This window comes from Lytechinus variegatus, chromosome 15, assembly GCF_018143015.1.
Source record: "Lytechinus variegatus isolate NC3 chromosome 15, Lvar_3.0, whole genome shotgun sequence".
Lineage (NCBI taxonomy): Eukaryota > Metazoa > Echinodermata > Echinoidea > Temnopleuroida > Toxopneustidae > Lytechinus > Lytechinus variegatus.
The window spans coordinates 28357969-28381140 of record NC_054754.1 but is presented as its reverse complement, the minus strand read 5'-3'; the positions used below and the strand labels follow the sequence as shown (position 1 = coordinate 28381140).

The 23172-nt window shown below is 33.3% G+C and overlaps 1 protein-coding gene across 1 annotated transcript in view; it reads left to right on the top strand.

Moving 5' to 3' along the window:
• Positions 1-302: 302 nt before the first annotated feature.
• Positions 303-23172, top strand: part of LOC121428739 (serine/threonine-protein phosphatase 1 regulatory subunit 10-like) — a 44887-nt gene continuing 22017 nt past the window's right edge. Inside the window, exons 1-7 of the mRNA XM_041625554.1 lie at positions 303-434; positions 7442-7548; positions 13757-13866; positions 15741-15827; positions 16395-16530; positions 17466-17517; positions 18688-18756. Of these exons, the coding sequence (XP_041481488.1) occupies positions 7546-7548; positions 13757-13866; positions 15741-15827; positions 16395-16530; positions 17466-17517; positions 18688-18756 (457 nt within the window). The 5' untranslated portion in view covers positions 303-434; positions 7442-7545. The remainder of the gene's footprint in view (positions 435-7441; positions 7549-13756; positions 13867-15740; positions 15828-16394; positions 16531-17465; positions 17518-18687; positions 18757-23172) is intronic.

The window sequence follows — 23172 nt, the reverse complement described above, 5'->3', positions numbered from 1 at the left end:
ACAGTAAAATTCCATTTGCACAATCTCATAAGTAGCATCTGCATAGGTTGAAAATCTCAGGTTTGGAAAATCAATACTGAAGTAGGGTGACTTACATTATCTGAATGAGACTGAGTGTGATCACATACATGTACAAAGTCTATGGGCTCTTTGAGACTCTGACTAAACCTAGTCCCACACACACATCCTGGAAGGCATTGAGGCTGAAGCTTTCTTGTTGAAATTTGAATCCAAAAACATCTCTAACATCCACAATCATCAAACGTTGAAAATCACATTATTGGTAAATGTATGTTAAAATTTTGGGTAAATATAATTTTGTCAAAAAAAGATTGGGTCAGAAAAGCGGTTTCGGGAGCTGTAACCTGAATTATAAATCTAAAAGAACGAGGAGAGATGGCCTGAGGTTTTCTGAAAGAGAAAGAAAATAAAGTGTAAGTTGTGCAAATGTGAGCAAAATTTGTCATGGTCGCCCATGTTTCTGTTCACAGGAACGTGCGTCGTCATCAATTTTCTGTTCACGACTTCATTGATTCTTCTCAGTATTATTCGTAAGTGGATGGATTTGTCTGATTTACGACTTGCTTGTTATGTCAGCGCGATCTTTGTGACTATCGAGATGTGGAATATGGACAGGCTTCTGTAATATGTCATTGGAATTTCTGGAGCAAAGCGGGCCAACAACAACCAACTTCCAACCTAAACTCGTTCTGCACACGCCATGTTTCCCCGCATCTTCCGGGTGTATGCAAATGAGCTGCCTGGGATATGCTAATGAGGATATTTGGCGCGCAAGCTGCTTACGTCACTGGCTGGCGAGCTGTGATGTGCATCGACGATGAGGTGCTGACCTGGATCAATCTCAACTCGGGACTTTCCCCAACTCATGTTGCATGCTTGATCATATCAGGGAGGGCCAGTTTGCTAGCATCCTTAAATTTGTTAGTAGTAGTAGCATGCTAGTGCTCATAAGTGAATCAATATTGGGGCTGGGCTTTCTTACAATTACTGGTAGGGCTGCATGAACGTACATCGTAGGTTTTGAAATGTTGAAAATGTAAAGTTTTTGTTTTTTAAAATTTACATTCTAATCAAAATCCTTATTTTATATTAGATCTTGAATTAAAAGGGGTCTATATTATGACTTTGTCTAGTATTGTAGTTTTGACATTTGTAAATCTATTCTAGACGGAATGTATTTTTATTATGTAATGTTTTCTGTGATGCCAGCAGCTGCCCCTACATCGTCATCGTGTTGGTGTCTAAATCTTTTTTTTTTTTTTTTTTTGACATGGATTCTAGTCATTCTACCAAATCATTAATTGCTTGAACCATGTTTGATAACTGCAGTCACCGCCCAGTCTATTTTTTTATATCAAATGGAATTAAGACTAAGCTTGTAATGACAAAGCTTGCAGTATTGTCTTGATCTAGCTCGAGAAACTCTACCATGGCATTGTTTTAGATCTGACTTTATGGAGATTTTTCTGTAAATCAAGGTTTTTTTTAAGTAACCACTTTCCCTTATCTACTGTTTAAATGTTGATGTCAGGCCTACATGTATATCATTTATGATATATTATTAGCGTACATTAATAGAATTGTGTTTTTAATATCTAGCATTCAATCATATTTTAAATATTTTTTAGAATTTTCATGGATTTACTTTTTGTCCACAATGCTATAGGCATGAGTGTTCATCGATCATAGTATCTCTGGTGGTGCAACACTATCCATGATATATAAATAGAGTTAACAAGAGAAAGGACTTCAATGTATGTTAAACTGAAGAAAAAAAGATAAGACTGCCTACATGGGCTAGCTCATACTCATAGAGCAGTCATAGGCCTAATTCTTTGACCAGTGTCTATCCAGGCAATTTTTTAATGAGTTGATCGAAGGAGCTGAAACAATACTGTCAGGAAGACTATTCCACATATCTAACTCTGTTTCGTTCCTTTTGGAATAAACCTTTCGAATGTCAATTTTTGCACATTTAGATATGTTTAGTAATTGAACTAACAATTTGATAGAAAATTGATAGCTGATTATGTCCATTGAAAATTTAAACAAAAACTTGATTTGAATAAAAAGAGAAAAATTCAAGCATAACACTGAAAATTTCATCAAAATCGGATGTAAAATAAGAAAGTTATGACATTTCAAAGTTTCGCTTCATTTTACAAAAACAGTTATATGAACGAGCCAGCTACATCCAAATGAGAGAGTCGATGATGTCATTCACTCACTATTTCTTTTGTTTTTTATTGTTTGAAATATGAAATATTTTGATTTTCTCGTCATTGTCATGTGAAATGAAGTTTCATTCCTCCCTGAACACGTGGAATTCCATTATTTTAACATTTTGTGCTTCAGGCAAGGAGGTCCTAATCGTCAAATTCGTAAAAATTGAAATATTGTATAATTCAAACAATAAAAAAGAAATAGTGAGTGAGTGACATCATCAACTCTCTCATTTGGATGTAACTGGCTCGTTCATATAACTATTTTGTTAAAAATAAGCGAAACTTTGAAATGTCATAACTTTCTTATTTTACATCCGATTTTGATGAAATCTTCAGCATTGTGCTTGTCTGATTTTTCTCTATTGATTTCTCTATTGATCAACATTTTTCTGAGGTGGAATTGACCTTTAAAAAGAGATTTGAAAAAAAGATCTTTTCTAAGGAAGGTGACTTTTCAATGATACATGTATATTCCAAAAGAAGATAAATCCAAAAATGTTGAAATAATAGTAAAATTTTGAAATTTTTATCAAAATTTGCACTGATGGTGTGAACTTGTATCTACAACATGCACTGAATGCATAATTTAGGTAAAGTGGTAAAAGTAGCCAACTATGAATTACTATATATTTGATTTAGCTCCTTTTGTAAATTAAGTTTATTTCTTATTTTATCCATATCAGGTTGACAGGATTGTTTGATATATGTATTTTGCAAGTTTGGTTAAAGTTAAGTGCAAATTTTATGAGTAAATGTTTCCTTATCGTAAAGTGAAGTGTTCTTTTTGGAATGAATCATGTAGGCCCTCGTGTAACAGGAATCTAGTTATATATTGAATTGAATAGTACAAGCCTTTGGTTGGATCTAATTTAGAAATTGTGTTCATTCATCATGCATGTACAGATCTTACCTGCATAGCCATAGAACTTGATAATTGCTTTTGAGTATCAGCAAGTGAATGAATGAAATTTCAGTTCACTTGGCTATTTGGCCTCAGTTTGGGGTCAGTAAACTTACAAACTGAGGAATCACATTCATGTACATTTATGGAATCATAACAAAAAAAAAACATGCAATCGACAGCTATTCAGCTTTTGAACTTTCAAGATTCTGTGAAACTTTGATTACAAAGGTAATCAGGTAACAGCAATGTGATGAGTATAATTTTAGGTGACTTGGACAATATGAAAGTTAATGGAAGGTCAAATTAAGAATCAACTGATGATTACCCTTCAACTTTTTTTTTTCATATGCATTTTAATCTTGTAAAAACTTGTGGTTATTGGATATCACAAATGACATGAAATTAGTAATCTGATAATGTGTCACCAATGCATGGTCAAAGTTCAGTTCAGTGAACTTTGCATTTTCATTATGAAAAAAATACATTCTATTTTCTTTTAATTTTCATAATAGAAAATTATACATTAGTTTGAATAAGTAGTATGAAGCATCAGCAATGAATGAAATGAGTGTACTTCTAGGTCATTTGGTCAGTTCTACATGTAGGTTATTTGATCAAAGTCAAAGATGCAAAAGAATTTTTGGTAAAATATTTCATGTAGCCTTCAAGAGTAATGATATTTTCCATATACCTTATTTCTCAAAGTGCATAAAAAAGTGAACACAAGTGTATCTTGTTTATCATATCGCAACATGAGACACATTCCTGCTTTAGTACAACACAAAAAGGGAAAATTGAGAGGGCGCCAAAAACTTTTAAGGCTAATAAGGGATATTACTGATCATCAACAGGGCATCTATATATACAGCCTTGCCCCTACAGTATCATTGGATTGTTAAAAGGGTACAAAAAAAATGATATTTAAAAAATCAATGTCAAAAAGTCTACATTGTTGCTTCATGTATTTGTATTGCAGATGAGAGTCACAAGACTGCCAGAGGAATTCCACTTCTTTATAGATGAAATGATATTCTTTTGTAATTTGTGATGTTTCAGTTGATTTTGTTATATTTTGTCAGGAATTAGAATAAAAATATTGAATCACTGGACAACAACGCTAACTAGTATTCAGTGGAGGAATTTTTTTATTTGTCGAAACATTCCAATATTTGTCGAAACATTCCAAACTTACGAATGCTGATTGAAGTAATGGAATTATTAAGAACATACTACATGATATCAATAAAAAATAATAAGCTAGGATGATCCAAGCATGTCAGCTTATGCCTCTTTCCAACAAAAGTTCAGGAACAATTTGCTCATTCAGCAATATCTGTTCATGCTGAATGAATATGAAACCTAATGTTGATCAAATTAAAAGGCTGTTCATTTGTCTTACATTAATATTTTTACATGTTAATTGTTATTGAATATCCTATTTCAATTTACCAAAATATGAATGAGCAACTCTTCAGGTTTTTACTTTGCTGACGCCGTGTACATGTGCCTCAATACCATGCGTTACTCAACTAATTGATATTGAAGATTGGTAGGAATTCCATATTTTCGCCAAGTAGGGTTGAGATAAAATTTTCACAGATGCTTGGCTGAGTGATTTCTTTGTCATTGGACATCCGATATTTTGAATAGCCCCCTTTTTTGTTGCTAATTGCTGTATTATTGAATACAATGCTATTCCTCACTGACTAATCAGTTTTAATTTCACTTCACCCAGTTTAACAAAAAAATCAAGAAAAATAGAATCTGTGCCTGTTTTCCAAAATGATTTATTTAGCCATGCATGATGTACATGTAGGCCTAAGTGGTACAAGTAAGGTATTAATTCATAGCTAAAGAGTTGCGCTTCTATATTCTGGTATTCATTATAAATTGTAATATTCAAAGATAAATCTTCATTCAGATAACCTTTATTTTTATATGCACTGTAGGCCTATGTTTAAAAATAGTGGAGAGATTTTGTGAACAAAAAATCACATAAAATACAGGTAGAGCTTGAAAATGAAATTTAGCTTTTTTTTTAATTTTAAAGCACAGTGTTTCTAGAACACATGTCTTATATGGATTTGACAAATAGAAAATCATTATCTATCTCGAATGTTTGAGATACTCATACCATGGACCTAATAGGTCCATGCTCATACACGGTGCATACAAATAATCATGAAAAAACATACATGTCGAAATTCCTGGAAATGGTCAGAGTGTGATTTATATACATGTATAAGGATGAAAAATATGCATGGGCTTTTAAATAACTTTTTTTTTTTTTTTTTTTAGTCTTGAATTATTGGCATAACACCAAATGTAATGTATACTGAATATATTTAATCTCAATGAAGTCTTGTACTGGCAAAGCCCAGCAACAGTATTTGCAGCTGTCCTAATGAATTATTTACACACTAGGCATTTATGAAAAAGAAGAAGGTGAACTTTATTTGGTATGACAAAAATGAAAGCCCGACTATTATAACGTCTATTATATCATGTGAAAGAGAACGGTATAGTCTACAGTATGTTTTGTTCCAAATTGCACCTGGAGGTGCATTATATGAAACACAAAATGTGGGCATATTTTCAGACTTTTCTGTGAACATTGTTCATATCATGACTTGCCATGTTCAAATGATTATGACTTCATTTGTTTCTGAGAAATTAGATAGCCTGTTGTAGTATTATATAAATGTCTCATTTTGCAAATGTACATGGTTGAATGAATGTCTGACTACAGACTTTCCTCATTGACTTACGGTATGTACAGGGGGTGTCATTTATATTTAACTTTCTGTCTAAATTGATAGAACAAATGCAAAATATCAGAATTTTATATCCACCAAAAGGAAATTTCATCTCTCTAAAAAAATACCAGTACACTAGTCTGTCTTGATCTTTGAAGCATTATGAGTTATGCTTCATTGGACACTGAAAGATCCAACGTCTGAAAATATGCATGAACACATTTAATGTTTCATGATCATTAGTGAATGATGACAATTTGCCCATTTGCAATTAGGTGAAAAAGGAAGGTTGTATTCTTTTTGTCTTGCCTGAACTAAGTTCGGCAGAGACCTAGTAATCAATTTTCCTGTTGGTCCGTTAGTCTGTTCTGTTCAAAAGTGAAAGTTCATACCTGGTACATATGATCCTTGGGTAACTAATTTTACATGTGACCCCATGAGAGTGATGGGGTCAAATATGTCATGTCCATCCTTTTTTTAAGTTTTTGTTTAACATGCCCTTATTTTTTTTTTATTTCTACATCAAATTTGATAACATTTTGGTAAATATATCCTTGGGTACTAATGCTACATGTGTGTTGTTGAGGGAGGTGGGGTCATTGAATGTCAAGATTTGTTTACTTTGTTCTCATTTTCTTCATCAATTATGTTCCCATTTGGTACATGATCCTTGGGTAATACCACAAGTGTCCATATGGATCATGAGGTCAAAGGTCATCTAGGGGTCAAAAGGTCAAATGACATGTGGTCATGTCCATCCTTTTTTTTTAGTTTTTGTGCAACTTATTCTCATTTCATTATTTCTTTATCAATCTAATCACACTTGGTTGAAATGATCCTTTGGTAATGCCTCATGTATGTTGTTGAGGATGATGGGAACTAAGGTAGGGTCAAAAGGTAAAAACAAATTGCAAATTGTTCTCATTTCTTTATTTCTGCATTCAGTTATGTTCACACTTGATACAAATGATCATGGGGTCAAAGGTCATCTAAGGGTCAAAAGGTCAAATGATATGAGGTCATGTCGACCCTTTTCCCAAGTTTTTGTTCAACTTGCTCTAAATTCTTTACATCTGTATCAATTGTGTATTTGTGTTGTGTTAATACTCTGTACAAATGATCTTTGGGTAATTCCAAATGTGTGTCTGATGATAAGGTCATCTAGGGGTCAAAAGATATTCAAAGTATAGTATTTTATAGTTTTGGTGGTGTTCCTTGTGACACTGTATACATGGCTCATATTTAAATAATGATGAAACAAAGTACATCACTTAAGCTTAAAAATCATATCTAAAATTTGAATTTAATCTGACAACTATGTTTTTTATTTATTGCTGAGCTAATTTTCATTCTGTATCTAGCAACAAAATATTGTTCGACAAATTGTATCCCATTGTTTTTGTAAGAGAAAATGTTCAAACTTTGTTGCTGGGCTTCACTTCATTATTCAACAAAGTCTTTATTGTTGAAAATTATCAGTGCAGTAACTTATCAACCTTTTTCTCTCTTTTTCTTTCTTTTCTCTTCCTTTACAGGTAACAAAAGCCTTTTGTACTACCAATCCCATACAAGATCACAGTTGATACTGACCAAGCTCCGATTGTATATTCTATATTAGAATATATACTTTCATTTCACAATGGTAAATTTACTCAACATTCATGGAAAATATAAATATCCAAATCAATGAGCATAAAATATATGCATAGGTTAAAATGAAATACTGCAGTTTATTTAATAAATGAACATATCAATATATTCACTTTCTTACCATTCAATTGATGAATGGGCAAGAAAGCAGTATATAAATTTGACAAGAAGATACTTTGCATATTTGGAAATTTCTAACACTTGTAAAAAATATTTAAAATAAAATGTATAATTGTAAGCAATCAAAAATATACTAGATATGATCATAAAGTGAAATTGAAAAAAAAATTTACTTATGAACTTGATCTTGCAATCAAACAAAAAATCATATTCATCGTTAAACTTGTATAGGAATTACACAATTCTTGTACATTTGGATAAATGTGTGAACTAAATCTGAATTTCTATTCAAGCAATTTCTGAATACATAATGACCTTCAACTGGGGTAATGGTTCAACAATATATTGGAAAATCATCTGACATTCCAATCTTAGAACAGTGTGTGGTGACTATTGATTTTTTTTCTTATTTTTCTGTGGAATAATTTCAATCTTTGAGGATATTTAGTGCCCTCTCTCAATATTGTCATATTTATTTTAATGGCCCCTCAAACACTTCCCTGTAATTTGCAGCCACTTTGATTAAGAAGTGTTTATATAACTAGGGAGAATAAAATAAAAAGTAAAAAAAATAAAAATAAATAATAACAGAAATGATTAAATAGATAAATACAACTTTTTAGAAATAAATTTACCCATATATTTAATTCAAAATGTATCTTTCATACAACATGAATGATACTCTTTATGATAAATTCAAAATAATATATTGAAAGAATACTCCTCAGATTCATCCAAGTTTTGTACCAGTTATAAAGAAGGTTCAAATATTTACTCAATATTAATATAATGTACAAAAAGTCGGCAATTATTGATTATATATCAATATATGTCATTCATATCAAATACTCCCCCACTCCCTATGTGTGTATATATTTCATAACTTGCATTTTTTTTTTTTTTTTTTTTGCTTTGCATGCCATGTTTTTACATGTTTTGTGCAAAAAATTGTGTTAATTTTTATGTGTTGAGCGGGTCAGATGTCGTGAAGTTGCGTGAGGGTTTCTAATAAGTCAGAGAGTGATTTTGTGCAAGGTTTCCTTTTAAGTAAGATTAATTAGGATGGGGAATATATGGATGAAGGTGCAATCAGAAATAAATAAGTCCACCAAATGATAAAAGAGCTCAAAGAATCTTTGTTTCTCCTATTCATAAAATCTCTCTTGATAATCTTCCTTTTTCTCTTTTCTTATTTTTCATTTCCCCTCTATATTTCCTATTCTATATAAATCTGTTGGGTAGTGTAGGTGTCTTACATGACGGACTAAAATTCCTCACAAATATAAACCCCTAAATTACATTTCATAAACATTTGGCTGATTTAAATTATAGGGTATGAAAACAATTAGGATTTTCCTGTGCTTTGTAATGATTTCCAAAAAAAAAAATCTTAAATTCTTAATTTTGTTTAAATAAAGGGAAAGGGAGAAATTTTCCTAGAAATGGTGAAAAATAGAAAAGTACTGGGACTGGATTATTGATAATTGAATAATATTGCATTTCTGATCTTGCATTTAATTAGGAAAGGTTAAGTTGAAGCCATTATTAAATCCTGCTTTAAAGTTTTGGTAAATATTCAATATAAATGATTATATTGCTCTGTTTTTTATTTACATTAATGTCTTACAAAATTGTTCTGACTGTCAAAAGATTTAATGCTCTGTCTAAACTTTTAAATGGGCTTTGATGAGTGGCAAAATTCATAGGAACATTGCAAATGTAACTTACAAATTATTTTCATACACATAACACCAATAACTTCATGACAGAACTAGTTCATGATATTCATACTTTAAAGAAATACAGATCATTAAATAAGCCGAAGATCAGTCTCATGTAATTTATTATGTAAATGATTGAAAGGATTACTAACTTCTGACTGCTCATTTAGACGGGGACACAAACTGTTAAATTGGGGGGGGGGGCATGACTCCTGTCTTTCCATTTTCTCATTCTTAATCAGTAAAATGCATACCTGTCAAGTGTTCCTATTAAGTAGAAATATTCATATTTCTGTGGAAATCAATCTTTGGCATTGTACAGGAAATTCAAGAATGTTCCCATTTCTAGAAGTTTCCCAGTGATTTACTTTCTGTATTACTTGGCTGTTGTGTCGTCGGGTATGAAAGTGGTATGGGCAACTGACTTTGCCCTCTCCCATACTTTGCTGCCCTTGGTGACTCCATATAAGATATATGATATCTTTTTTTTTCTTTATTTCTGAAATTGGTAACAATTTTGACATTTTTACCCTTTATGCATTCTTATTAGGATCTGACCAAATGTAGGCAAAATGACACAGTATGTTAATGAAAATCTATGTAATGTATGACGGATAAACCAAATCAGTTACTAGTAATGCTGCCTCTGTCATTAAAATTTAAGCTACAAGTATCCCTTTTTATAACAACTCTAGTTGAATGATTTTTTTTTAGGGGGGGTAAGAAGTCAATATTACTAATAATTCAGATAAGCAGTTTTAGGTTCGTGCCATTACATGGGGTTGTCGGTTGGGCAATTGTGTAACACCTTTATTCGAGAAAAGGACCCCCCCCCTAAATTTGCGAAAGGTAGGGTCCAGTTTATCCAACCTTTTTGTACATTTGGCTTATGATTTTCACAAAAATTGGATCCGAGCTTTCAGGAGTTTGAGGGGGGCGTTTTCTCGAATGGCCGAGTTATATTGACCAACCAGACTCTAGGCCCGTTGCATATAAATTACCATTATGGTAACTTGCATGGAATCCATGATTTTGATTGGCTGTTACCATTTGACGGCAAAGTTGCCATAATAGTATTACTTTTATGCAACAGGCCCCTGCAGGGTTATTAAACTTTCTGAAACACATGTTCATACACAGAATGACGTAAGTATATGCACACACAGGCAATATGCATATACCTGTACAATCATACCATACACTTGCAACAAGAAAAGAGGAAGTGACTCATATACACAAAATAAAGTCCACATTCTGAAAGCAGCTTTCATCTAATGCAATGCCTTCAAAGCCTCCCAATCTTGTAATATCTGTTGCATGCTATTCAGTATATGAAGATCTACTGCCAATAGAGGGATAAATCATGGTCAAGTTTATAAAGATATCCATAAATGCTCAAGCACTGTTGTATATTTCTAAGTCTATATAAGAATGTTTTCGTAGCTAAAATGGGTGGGGGTAGGCAGGAGCAGACCCAGCCGGATTAGACACAACTATTAGTAGTTTTGAGGGGCTGACAATATGGCCCTAAAATGGTATTTTGTCTAATCTGCTTGGATCCATGGGGGGGTATAATGAAACAAATAGTTTGTGTTGAATGAAAATGAAACGTGACTACTTTTGCAAACACAGACACACAATTCTCAAAACTTTTTTACTCTAAATATTTAATGCAATTTTTGTAGATTAAAAATTCGGATCATATCGACTATTGTCTCAGCATTTGCAGAGTTTTTTTCCTTTTTTTTTTCTTCATTTTTTTTTTTGGGGGGGGGGGATTGAGATATTTTAAGAGAAGATGTGCATAACTGTTATATTTATTTATAAATAACTATATAGGCTGCTAAATTGTAGGTATTAATTAATGCTTATAAAGGGACGTTCATGAGCCCTATAGATTGTTAAGTACAATTGTAGCATGTAATAAGGGGACGTCTTTATGAGCCCCGGGATATAAATGCTACAAATTAATTAGTAAAGATCACTACTAGTCCTGATTTGGCCAAGTATATGGGGACAGTTTTCAATATGAGCCCCATTAATCAAGTCTATATCAATATAGTGCATTGAGATTTCTGTTAAATAATTTGACCAATTCGTGCGTGCATTATACATTGTACTTCATTTGTTGGGACACTTGATCATTGGGCCATACGTGTACTTGGGGAAGGAAAATATAACTTGCAAAAGTCTCCAAAAGAAATCCTTGATAAAAAAAAATCCAATATATGTTTATGTTCAAAGGGGAAGCCTGATTATGTAGGGGAAAAAAGTTAGATTTAGACAGTTTAAAAGTGCACATTTTTAATAACAGAAAATTCTATTCCAAAAATGTTTCAAACAAAAACATGCATATTTTTCATTTTGGCACTCCTCTAGTATACTAGTTTTCAAAAGATCTTAAAATTTCTTTTTGTAATTGTATAATTTTGCAAATTCATCAAATGTTCAGTCTCCTACCAGGCCACAAATATTTTTTTTTTATATATGCATAAGTTTTAATTGAAAGTTCATTTGATTTTAATATTAATCATATATCACCTTTCAAAGTGATTGATCAAATATCACCTTTCACTAATTAATCAAATATCACCTTTCAAAGAATTGAACAAAGTATTTGGTTCCTTCCTTTAAATTCCCCTATAATGAATAAATTATTATTTCAGTCTTTGACTGCATCACAGTTGATTGGAACAACCTTCCAAGAAGATCGTTTCTGAAAGAATCTTTCCTGAATTAAAAAAATAATGTCCTCTATATCCACTGCTTTGGGCTGTATTTGAAGTACATGTATGATGCATGTATTTTCAAAAAAAATGAAATAAAAAGATATCAGAATCATGACTCATCTGCTATTGTGATAAACAATGAATGAAAGTGCACATTGCATTATTGTTATTTGCTACATGTAGGGTTTCTGTAATGTCCTTTATGGTTAATTATAGTATTGCTATTAGGACTTCATAAGAGAGAAGGTAATAAAAGTCCTTTAATTTGAAAAAAAAACATACCCAGCTATCAAAGGCAACATAAGATCTTGCATAATATAAAATGGACCTTGTCAATGTAAAAAAAAAATCAAAATTGGTCAATGGAGAAGCATTTTCAGGCATAAAATTTTCAAAGAAAGAGTACATTTTAAAAATGATGACATCTATTGGTTTTACAATTTTAAAAAGAGTGGGAGGGAGTTAGGCTTGTATAAAAGCAATTAACACATAATTACATTTAGTAACGGCATGAAAGCTCATTGCTTATCCCAAACCCTTGCTTTGAAGGTCAAATCCCCATTTTCATTCCACCTCCTCTTCCTCTTTCCCTTCTAATTTCAAGATTAATTTCCTTTTTACTTTCTATTTACGTTACTGTAAATTCATAATGGATAGCATATCTGCCTCCATATTGTAGATAATCATATGCTATTTCCTTATTACTTTTATCTGCTGTAGCAAAGTATAGTAGTACATTTGTGCATTATTTAAAATCAAAAGAATTTCATTCAAAATTAAATAAGAAATGGGATTTTTACATTTGAACTCGTTTGGCAGTCGTGAAGGAAATCTGATCAGAAAAAAGTTATTATTGAAAGGCATTTAGGATGTAGACAAAGTTGTTGAAGGTATCGTAAGTTAAAGACATCAGAATAAACTACTGAGTGTTTTTCTCTTTAAATCAAATTGCCTTCTGTTATCCCTTGTATTGGTCTTAGAAGGAGTATGCCCTATTAAAGTGAGTTACACTTGGTTTAGGCGGAAATTCACAAAGAGAACATAGCTGGAAATGTGTGGTTATCAATTCAAACTTGGGGAGGGGTGGTCAGGAGGTATATAGGTTCCCCAACACAATAAACACATGTAAACACTATGATTTTTATCTCTTCTTTTTTTCTCAGTTTGTCCCATCTGGTCTTTCAATATCATCCCTCTGCTACATCCTATGCATACTCTTCACCCCCTCATATATTAATTTCTTTCCCCACATCTGCCTGCCCTCAAAATGTTTTGCCAATCATCTCTTTCCTAACCATGAGTGAGGGAAGAAGTCAGCTTTGGCTCAAAATTTCAATGGATTAAAAAAATATATATTATTATTCGTGTTTGGGGCAGGGATAGCTGTTTAAATGGAGTTAGAAATTCATTTTTATGTAGATTCAACATAGGCTGGTAATTCCAGGTCATGAAGCCACTGAATAAAACCTCTCGTAGACTTTGTACATGTGACTCGGGCCGCCGGCATAAAGAGGCCTTGAGGCCAGCCTCGACTACATGATCCCTGATATTGAATGTAGCCTATTTTCCTGATATTGATTGTGTTATTCTTGTGTATCTCATTAATATGATTTTGTATTATTCCTTGCAGGCTACTCGTCACAATCCAGTTGACCCTAACCAGCTACTCAAGGCTCTCTCGTCACTTCTAAATAAAGATGGAGGCATCAAGGGAGTCACGGAGGTCACCAAAATACTAATGTAAGAGTTTCTCATTTTGTCAGGATGTGTTCCTTTTTCTTTTCATTTATTTAGATTTTATAATGTGCATTGCTGCATGACCCGTATTCCTCCTTTCGATCCTTGTGGGCATTTCATAAAGCTGTTCGTAAGTTAGAGCAACTTGAAGAACGACTGGTGAACCTTTCTTACGCGCATAACCATCGCCAATGAATACCATTTACCACAAAGGATCACCAGTCGTTCTTCAAGTTCTTAAGTTACGAACAGCTTTATGAAGCAGTCACCAGGGGAGCGTTTCATGAAAGGACTTGTCGGACGATTTATCTGACAAGTCCCATTTTATCTGACAGTTACCATAGTAACAGTGCCTCACAGCCAATCAGAGTCAGAGACAGATGTCAGATCTGACAACTTGTCGGACAAAAATGTTGATGAAACACTCCCCAGGTGTGTTTCATGAAAGGACTTGTCAGACGTTTTATCAGTTAACATGGTAAGGGTGCTTTTCTGCCAATCAGAATCAAGAAAATTGTCAGACCTGACAACTTGTCTGACAAAAACGTTGAGGAAACACTCCAATTCAGCATTGCATGGTTGGATTTTCATCCTTCTGTTTGTCATAGGCTAATATGAATAAATTTGTCTGCTTGGGTTTACCAATACTACAGTCTAATCTGTAAGAGACTGAATTATTTTGCAATAACACTTGTTTTCTATAGACTCCTGCCTGCATATATGACAGCTTACTCTCCAACAGGTTATAGCCTTGGAGGCTTTATGTTTTCTGCCATTTTTAGCTTTTCACATTTGTGCTGAAATTTGAAAAGTAATAGAAAATAGAAAAGTGGCCTTGTCCTCAATGTTGAAGGTCAGATGCTACACTACTTGAGTTAGGCAGTTTCGGTTATGCATTCATGTATGTGATTAAAATGAGAACTCTACTTTTACTCCCACTTCAAAAGAAGCTTATTTTCCTGTTCGAAGTTGTAGGGATTATGATAATGAAGCCAAGAGAATGAATTGTATTGAGCATTACATTCAAACTCATTTTACGTGTAATGTTACATCGTGACCAAGGGTTTTTTTTTTTTTTTTCTTTTGTGTGTGTGTGTGTACTACCATGCTTGACTTATGATAGTGTTCATATATACAGTCAAATCAATATGTTATGGTCCAAAGATCAGTACTGGCATGTTCTGATTGTTAATATGTAAGCTCATGAAATTAGGAAGTTCAAAGTTCACTTTGTGAATAGCAGATGTTAGTAGTATAGTATTTTCAGATAAACATGATCACAAAGACTCTGGCTTGACAGGTGATGAGACACGTAGGGCTTGTTCGCTGTGCAATCCCTTCCCTTGAGGAAAGTGGTCTGAATATGTAGCCCAAAGTCCCTGCCAGTGACCTGTGTACAGAAGGCCCCTCTTATAGCAAGTGTTACGAGTGCTAGTCTCGTGTGAACACTCTCTTGTCAATCAGGGTCTGTGCTTTCAGACCACATGTAGGGCTTGTTTGCTCAGGTGCATCTTATAGAACAAAAGTTGTCATATTTGTCTTTGGAAAAATAAAATATTATAATTCAATTCAATTAAGGCTCTTAAAATGATATAGGCTCACATATCAGTGTTCCATGTGATATACTATTTAAAAGCATTTCCCCCTGAGACAAGCTGGCCCTGTTATTTTGTCTGTATTTTCTGAAATTATTATCTTAATAATTCGTATTTGTCATTCAATAAAAAATGATGTGGATTATTGTTTTTTATTCTTATTCAAAAAGTCATGCAGAAATAATTTTTTTTAAAGGAAAAAGAAAACTTTTTAATTCACAATGCAATGGAATTATTTTCATTATTAGTATTTTTATATTGTTTTTGCTATCATTTTTACAGATTAATGAAGAGTGCAAAAAAGATGGTTAGTCGGTGTATCTACATGCATATACTTATTGCCACGAAAGAGAGTGAAGTGCAAGAAAAGTAAGTATGAATCATAAGGATTTGGTCGGTAAATGTTCATTGCGTGAGCATAACTTGTACAGAATTTGTATCCTTATAATGGCCAATTATTATCATTGAAGACTGTTTTCAATTTGCTGTTGCTGGCATGCAATTTGTGTTCATGAAGGAATGATGATAGCGCTATAAGTGCTCATTCAAATCCTCTTTAATTTATTTCTGTCCTGTATCACTTGAATCCTTGTATCTATAATACCTACTTTGCCACTAACGGCTCTTCACTTTTCATTTTTTATGAAATGTTTTAATTTCATTATTTAATTACCCTGACCCCTTTCTGTTTCTCTTGCTCTTTCTTTTCATATTTTTTCTTATTCATTTCTTTTTCTTTCTTTTTCATCTTTATTTCTCTCTTTCTCTCTCTCTCTCTCTCGCTCTTCTTTTTTTATGCTTTCTCTATCTTTGTCTTTTTATATCATTCTCCTTTCACTTTCACCTCTTTTCTCATTCTCTTATCTCTATCTGTCGCTCCCCCCCTTCTCTATCAATCAATCTTTCATCATCACATCCATTCTCTCCATCTCTCAGGTTTATATCAGCGGGTGGGTGGGAGCTTCTAAACATCTGGCTTCAGGATGCAAAGATGCAGGAATATAACCCAATCATCATGAAACTCATTGAAGTCTTCAAAGAACTTCCTGTTACCATCGATATCCTCAAGAAAGTAAGTGTAATCCTCCTTATAATGCAGGGTGCTACATAAGCACTTGCCCGGGGCAAGTAAAAGTTAGAGTCAGGCAAGTTTTTTGAAGTAAAGACCAACACTACTTTCCCGAATTGGGCAAGCAAAATTCTCAGAGTAGAATGACCAAAATTAGGGTCGATATGATTTATCGACCCTAAATTTGGTCATGGCAGGCAAGATAAAATCACTTTGAAAAAAAATGCAATAACAAGGTACATCAGTTCATTTCAAAAGAGAAAAAAAGGTCAGTGGTTTATAAAACCGCAACACTTTCTTTTGGAGAGGTAAAACTTTTTTTCAAGGAATTATTCAGGCAAGTGAAAAAGTTTTTCAGGCAAGTATATTCCAAATACTTAAAAATTTACTTGCCCAACAGGGCAAGTGCTTCTAAAAAGTTATGTAGCACCCTGTATGGCATGCTGATATTGTTTCCAATAGTTTTGGCTTCGATGAAATTTGCACTTGGCGTCAAACTTAAAATTCTGACTGGAATCTAATCCAGAATGTTGTGAAGCATAACACCCATTACAAATACAATCTTTAGCTCATGTCGGGAAAAAATTAAGATCAGAGAAATTGTGCTACTGTCTTTTGGAAGGGAACATTCTGTTCTTTGCTTATATGAAAAATTATGTACAGTTATATACACTACTCTAATCATAACGTTAAATTAGTGACAACGGAATCAAGAATTAGAGATTTATTGAAGTACCTGGTATGTTTGGATAAGAACTATGGCTTAAATTGTTTTTTCTTTCCTCATCCCAAATCATGAATATCACTGTATGAAACTTTCAAATTGTCAATTTAAGCCATAATGTACATATATTGTATCAGATATTAATTCAAATGCACATTTTAGTTTTGTTTTGCTTGTTATTCATATTTGGTTTTAATTATCTTTCTCGTCTCAGAATAATACTGCCAAAATTATCAAGTCATTTAGCAAAGCTGAAGGCGAAGATGGTAAGTTCATTGTCAGTTTATATGTTTGCTGTGTATTTGGAAATATTGCATATACATGTACGTAAAGAAAGATTGCATCATTAAAAGATATGATAGAAATCAATAAATCTTTTACAATCAAATGAAACATTGAAGTAACCATTTATGAATAAGTCAAGTTGCCAAATACTCTTTCATGTATGGCTGAACTATATGGGTTATGAAATGAAAAAGTATTTCTACATGTACATTTATTTTTACACGATCAAAATTTCCATCATTTTCTGAATGCTATAATATGTGCTATAACCACAAGATAGCTGTGTGTGTGTGTTTTTTTTTTTATTTGAACTTCCCTGTTTTGCGATGAATATGTATTTTATTCTTAACTTCCCTTAACTATCACTACTACACTATTGTTCATGAGTAAAGATATATGTACAAAAGGGTCACAGTTTGTCACTATTGTGTAATACTTTATCTAGTCACTTCTTGTTTAGGAACAAATTATCTTTGAAAATATCTTTACTCTTATCGTTGTCCATAATGTGTGTGTCAATAAAGAAGGCATTTATGTGTCTAGCATGTGAAGCTCTGGCAAGGTGGAACCTAAATGCTAAATTTACAATTTCTAAACTATATTTTAGTAATATTTAATAGTTGTTTCCTTCTCACTGTGTACAAGGTGTGTAGATAAAAAAAGGCATTGTTGAGTTTAGTGTGTGTGTGGTACTGGCAAACTAGGATCTAAATCAGCCATTACTAATACCAGTGGAGAGCTCAACTTTACTCTGGTTTGTGGGTCCTTGTTGTGTACAGGGTGTGTAGATAAAACATGCCTGGATGAGTTAGTGTACATGTAATATTGACAAGGTGGGATTTAACACTGAGATAATACCAATGAAGTGAACAAAATATCTTGAACAAAGCCCCTGCTTTGGTCCATGTCTTTGTACACACGGGATGTGTAGATTAAATATGCATTGTTGGCAGTCTACCTTTGCAAAGTAGGGACAAATCCCCTGTAGCTTTAAAACCTAAGAAGTGAGTAAAAGATCTTAAACAATGACCCTGCCCTGGCAGATGGGTCTCTATTGTTGTTTGGTATAAAGGTCAGACACAATTCTTTGATTGACCTTTGTACTACTTCCTGTTGAGAGTCATGCCCTTTGAATGTATTGTCCCTTTCAGAGCTCAAAGCAATGGCAGATGACCTAGTCACAACATGGAAAGGAGTTATCAGGACTTCAAATACTACTGGTAAGTTGAGAAACTCCAACTGGGAATGCCAATGATTGCATCAGAAAAAAAATGTGGCTCTATTATGACCATGCTGTCGGTATTTACAGTAAACCCTTATAAAAAAAATTGAATGGTATACCATTGACTACCATTCATCATACACCATTGATATACCATTGGAATACCATTCGCACAGCACCCACCATACACCAATGGTATACCATTCAAGCCTCAATGGTATACCATTCAAACTAATTTAAATAATTGGGACGTTACTATTACCATATTCATGAGCACCATTTACCATTCATATACCATTGATCAAACACCATTCACCATTGATCTACCATATGGCCACTATAGACAGGTTTACCATTGACCACCATTCACCATTCAGCCACCATTCACTGGCCTACCATTTACCATTCAGCCACCATTCACTGGACACCATTGGCCTACCAATTGCCTTACACCATTCACCATACACCATTCGCCTACCATTGACCATACACCATACACCATTCATGTACCATTCACCATCCGCGTACCATTCATCGTACACCATTCGCGTACCATTCAATGTACACCATTCGCGTATCATTCATCGCTCACCATTCAACTACCATTCGCCGTACACCGTTCACCATTGATTGACCATTCACTTTACACCATTCTACCATACACCGTACACCATTGACCTACCATTTACAGTACACCATTGGCCTACCATACACCATTGAACTACTATTCACCGTACACCGTAGGCTTACCATACACCATACACCATTGGCTTACCATACACTGTACACCATTGACCTACCATTTACCATACAATACTGTCATACCATACACTCTATACTATTAGTCAACCATTCAAATAACACCATTGGTCATACACTATAGACCACAAGTGTACATTCAATGGTAGACCAATGGTAGACAGTAGAACAAAGATGTGCAATGTATAGTAAGCCATAAAGTACAGTGAATGGTAGACCAATGGTGAACAGCATATCTCTGGGGTTAATGGTAGGCTTAATAATGGAATAAGTATACACAAGAAAAAAATGAAAGCAGTTATTTCAAGAACGTCATTAAAATGTTTTTACTATAAGAAGTTTAAGTACAGCATAAATGGCACAGAGTATTCACAAGTATAGACTTTATAATTAAAGCACATAAGTTATTAATATATATGACTTAACTACTCGTTGATATCTCTGTCAATCTTGTTATGAAAAAAATAAACATGTATCAAGACAGATCGAGTTTGATTGAAAAACACAACAAATGAAGACTAACATTTCCAAGAATAAACCTGTTCTCTCTTATTGCTTTTTACATGGATTGAGTACTTGGCAAAACCACTGTTCTGCATACTAACCTGGTACTTGATGTTAAATCTGTTGTTTGTAATTGCTTTCAACAAGATTAATAAACATTTTTTACTAATAAGTTCAAGTACAAAAGAGTATTGACAGGTATGGCATAAAAGCACCATATTATGAAAACATGTGACTATGCGACACTACAAGAGATCAATGATTGCACTTCACATAGATATTATGTTAATCTTCCTATAAACAAATTTACATGTAAGACAGAATTTGGACAACAAACTAATGAACACCAAATTTCGAAGATTAAACTCAAAATGTGCGATAGCCTTCACATGGCCAAATGAATAAAGGGTACAAACCTAGAAGAAATGAAATATCCCCAAAAGGGGGCAAAATAGTACCCCCAAATTGTTCTCTTTTTTTCTTTTCACCTAAAAAGATATATCAATGGCGTGTTTCTACAAAGAATTGTTAAAAAGTATTACCCGCCTAAGTATCCAGAATCCTGGATAAGTTTCCTGTAGAAACAGACGCGATGCGGTTAATTGATAAATTGCATCGCGCAAAATACGGTTTCTCATAACCATCTTTGAGAGGTGGTTATTGCCATGTTAATCCGTTTAACTTTTCTGTAAAACATGGGGCAAAATAGCATGCATGTCTGGCTTAAGTGCTTGAACCCAGAAGTGCGATCTCACAGTATACATATATTCTGGCCTGTTTAATCTCGCTAGCTGATCGCGAAACACGTATACCTGCTACAATAAGTGAGATCTACCATGAATTTTGAAAATTTTCCTAACGAGACATACCGAAATGCAATGTTGATGTTATAGGTTGAATTTTCTGATTTCTGCCGTATTTGCGAAGCGAAATGCAAGTTAATCAGATTATTCGGTCTGTAGAAACAGGTTGGTTTAAGAGCGATAAGAATATTCGAGTCCGGAAAAGATAAACTGTTTTTAATGATTTACTGTAGAAACACGCCAAAAGTTTATCATAAATACAATAAAGATACATTAGGAAATAAATAATATATCACACATAGAAAGAAAATATAATAAAAATAGGGAAAGAAAATTATTCAATTTGGAACACTAAAAAACAGAAAAAATAGAGACCTCTTTTTGCAGAATATATAGAAAATAATATATACAAGATACCCACTTATTTCTTTTCTGTCTATTTTTGCTGTGCTGAATCAGATGAATAACTCAACTATGTGTGAGAAATAATATGATTATTGTCTTACACAGAATCAGTAGTCAATTGTAATTTTTTACAACCTAGCTTGGACAAAATTTGAATTCATATAATACAAAAAATATATAAATTGTGATTTTGTATATTCATGAGGACTTGAAGAGAGCAGTTTTACCAAAAAATAACAACTTTAATTCGTCATAACTTCGTTAATCCTCAACAAATTTTGATGAAATTTTCAGTGCTTTTTGTTTGTCTGATGTACACTTTGAATTATATCACATAACTTTCAGTCTCGAGTACCTCTAGCCCTTCAATCAAATGGTTGGACGACCGGTTACATTTTACACATAAAATAGTTATAAGGAGAATGAAGGGGACCACAGAAAGAAAGCATAGAAAAGAGATTTTGGTAGGGAGAGAATGAATCAGAAAAGCATCATGCTGAAAATTTCGTTAGCATCTAATAATAACAAAGTTATTGAATTTGAAATTTTAACAATATTTTGGTAAAAAATTAACCTAATGTACACATCGTCAGGAATATTTGCTAGGCTTATTGTATGAAATGAAATCATAATTATTTCATATTTTCATACATGTGTGTATGATATGTCCCAAGTATCATATCATTATTTCCAGCAATGCATATCTTCACATTAAAGGTCAAGTCCACCACAGAAAAGGTTGTTTTGAATCAACAGAGAAAAATCAGGCAAGCATCATGCAAAATATTTCATCAAAATCGGATGCAAAATAAGAAAGTTATGACATTTTGAAATTTCGCTTATATTTCACAAAATAGTTATATGCACAATTTACCCACATGCATATGAGAGAATCGATGATGTCCCTCACTTTTTGTTTCGTTTTTCATTGTTTGAATTCTACAATGTTTCAATTTTTACAGATTTGACAATAAGGACCAACTGGGCTGAACCAAATAATGTTAAGCAATTGTAACTCCACATGTTCAGTGAGAAATAAAACTTTATTTAATAGGTCAATGGGGAGAAAATTGTATTTCATATTTAAAACAACAAAAGAAAAGTGAATGAGTGATGTCATCAGTTCCCACATTTGCATACCGACCAGGATGTGCATATAACTATTATAAAGTGAAATTGAGTGAAACTTAAAAATGACATACCTTTCTTATTTTTCATCCGATTTTTATGTCTGATTTTTCTCATTTTAATCAAATCAAATTTTTGTTAGGGTGGACATGTCTTTGAAATAAATTTTCACTCCATTTTTTATAGTTCTCGGAGGACAAAGTGTAAATAAGCATGACTTCTTGTAATAAAATACAAAAGAACAAGTGGGGATATGACATCAGCTTGGGTACGTCGTGGTCGTGTGGTTCTGACTCTCACCTTACAAACAGAGGGTCATGAATTTGAGTCCTAGCCATGGTGTGTTTTCCTTCAGCCCGAAATTTATCCACACTGTGCTGCACTAGACCCAGGTGAAGTGAATGGGTACCCGGCAGGATTAATTCCTTGAAGCTGTAATAAGAAATATTGGATGAAAACAATGCAAAGGACAGTATATTAGCTAAGGGTTCAAAACATCAATGCTTGTCGTGTGTGTGAGCTTTCTTTAGAAGTTCATAAATTTTTTTAAATATCGAGAAATTTGCAGTATACACTACCATTCAATTGAACGGTACCAATTAACAAATATCAACAAAACATTTTGTAAAATATGATAAATAAATTTATGTTTAACCATAGATGGGAAGAAAATAACCTATTATCTAATGGGAGGCCCAATGATGACAAATACCACAACAAATGAATACCTGAGGACAAAGTGTCCACCCCTCCCCCTCAGCCAACATACTGATTTTTTTTCAGCTATGCCACTGCAGGAATACAATCTGTTTTAT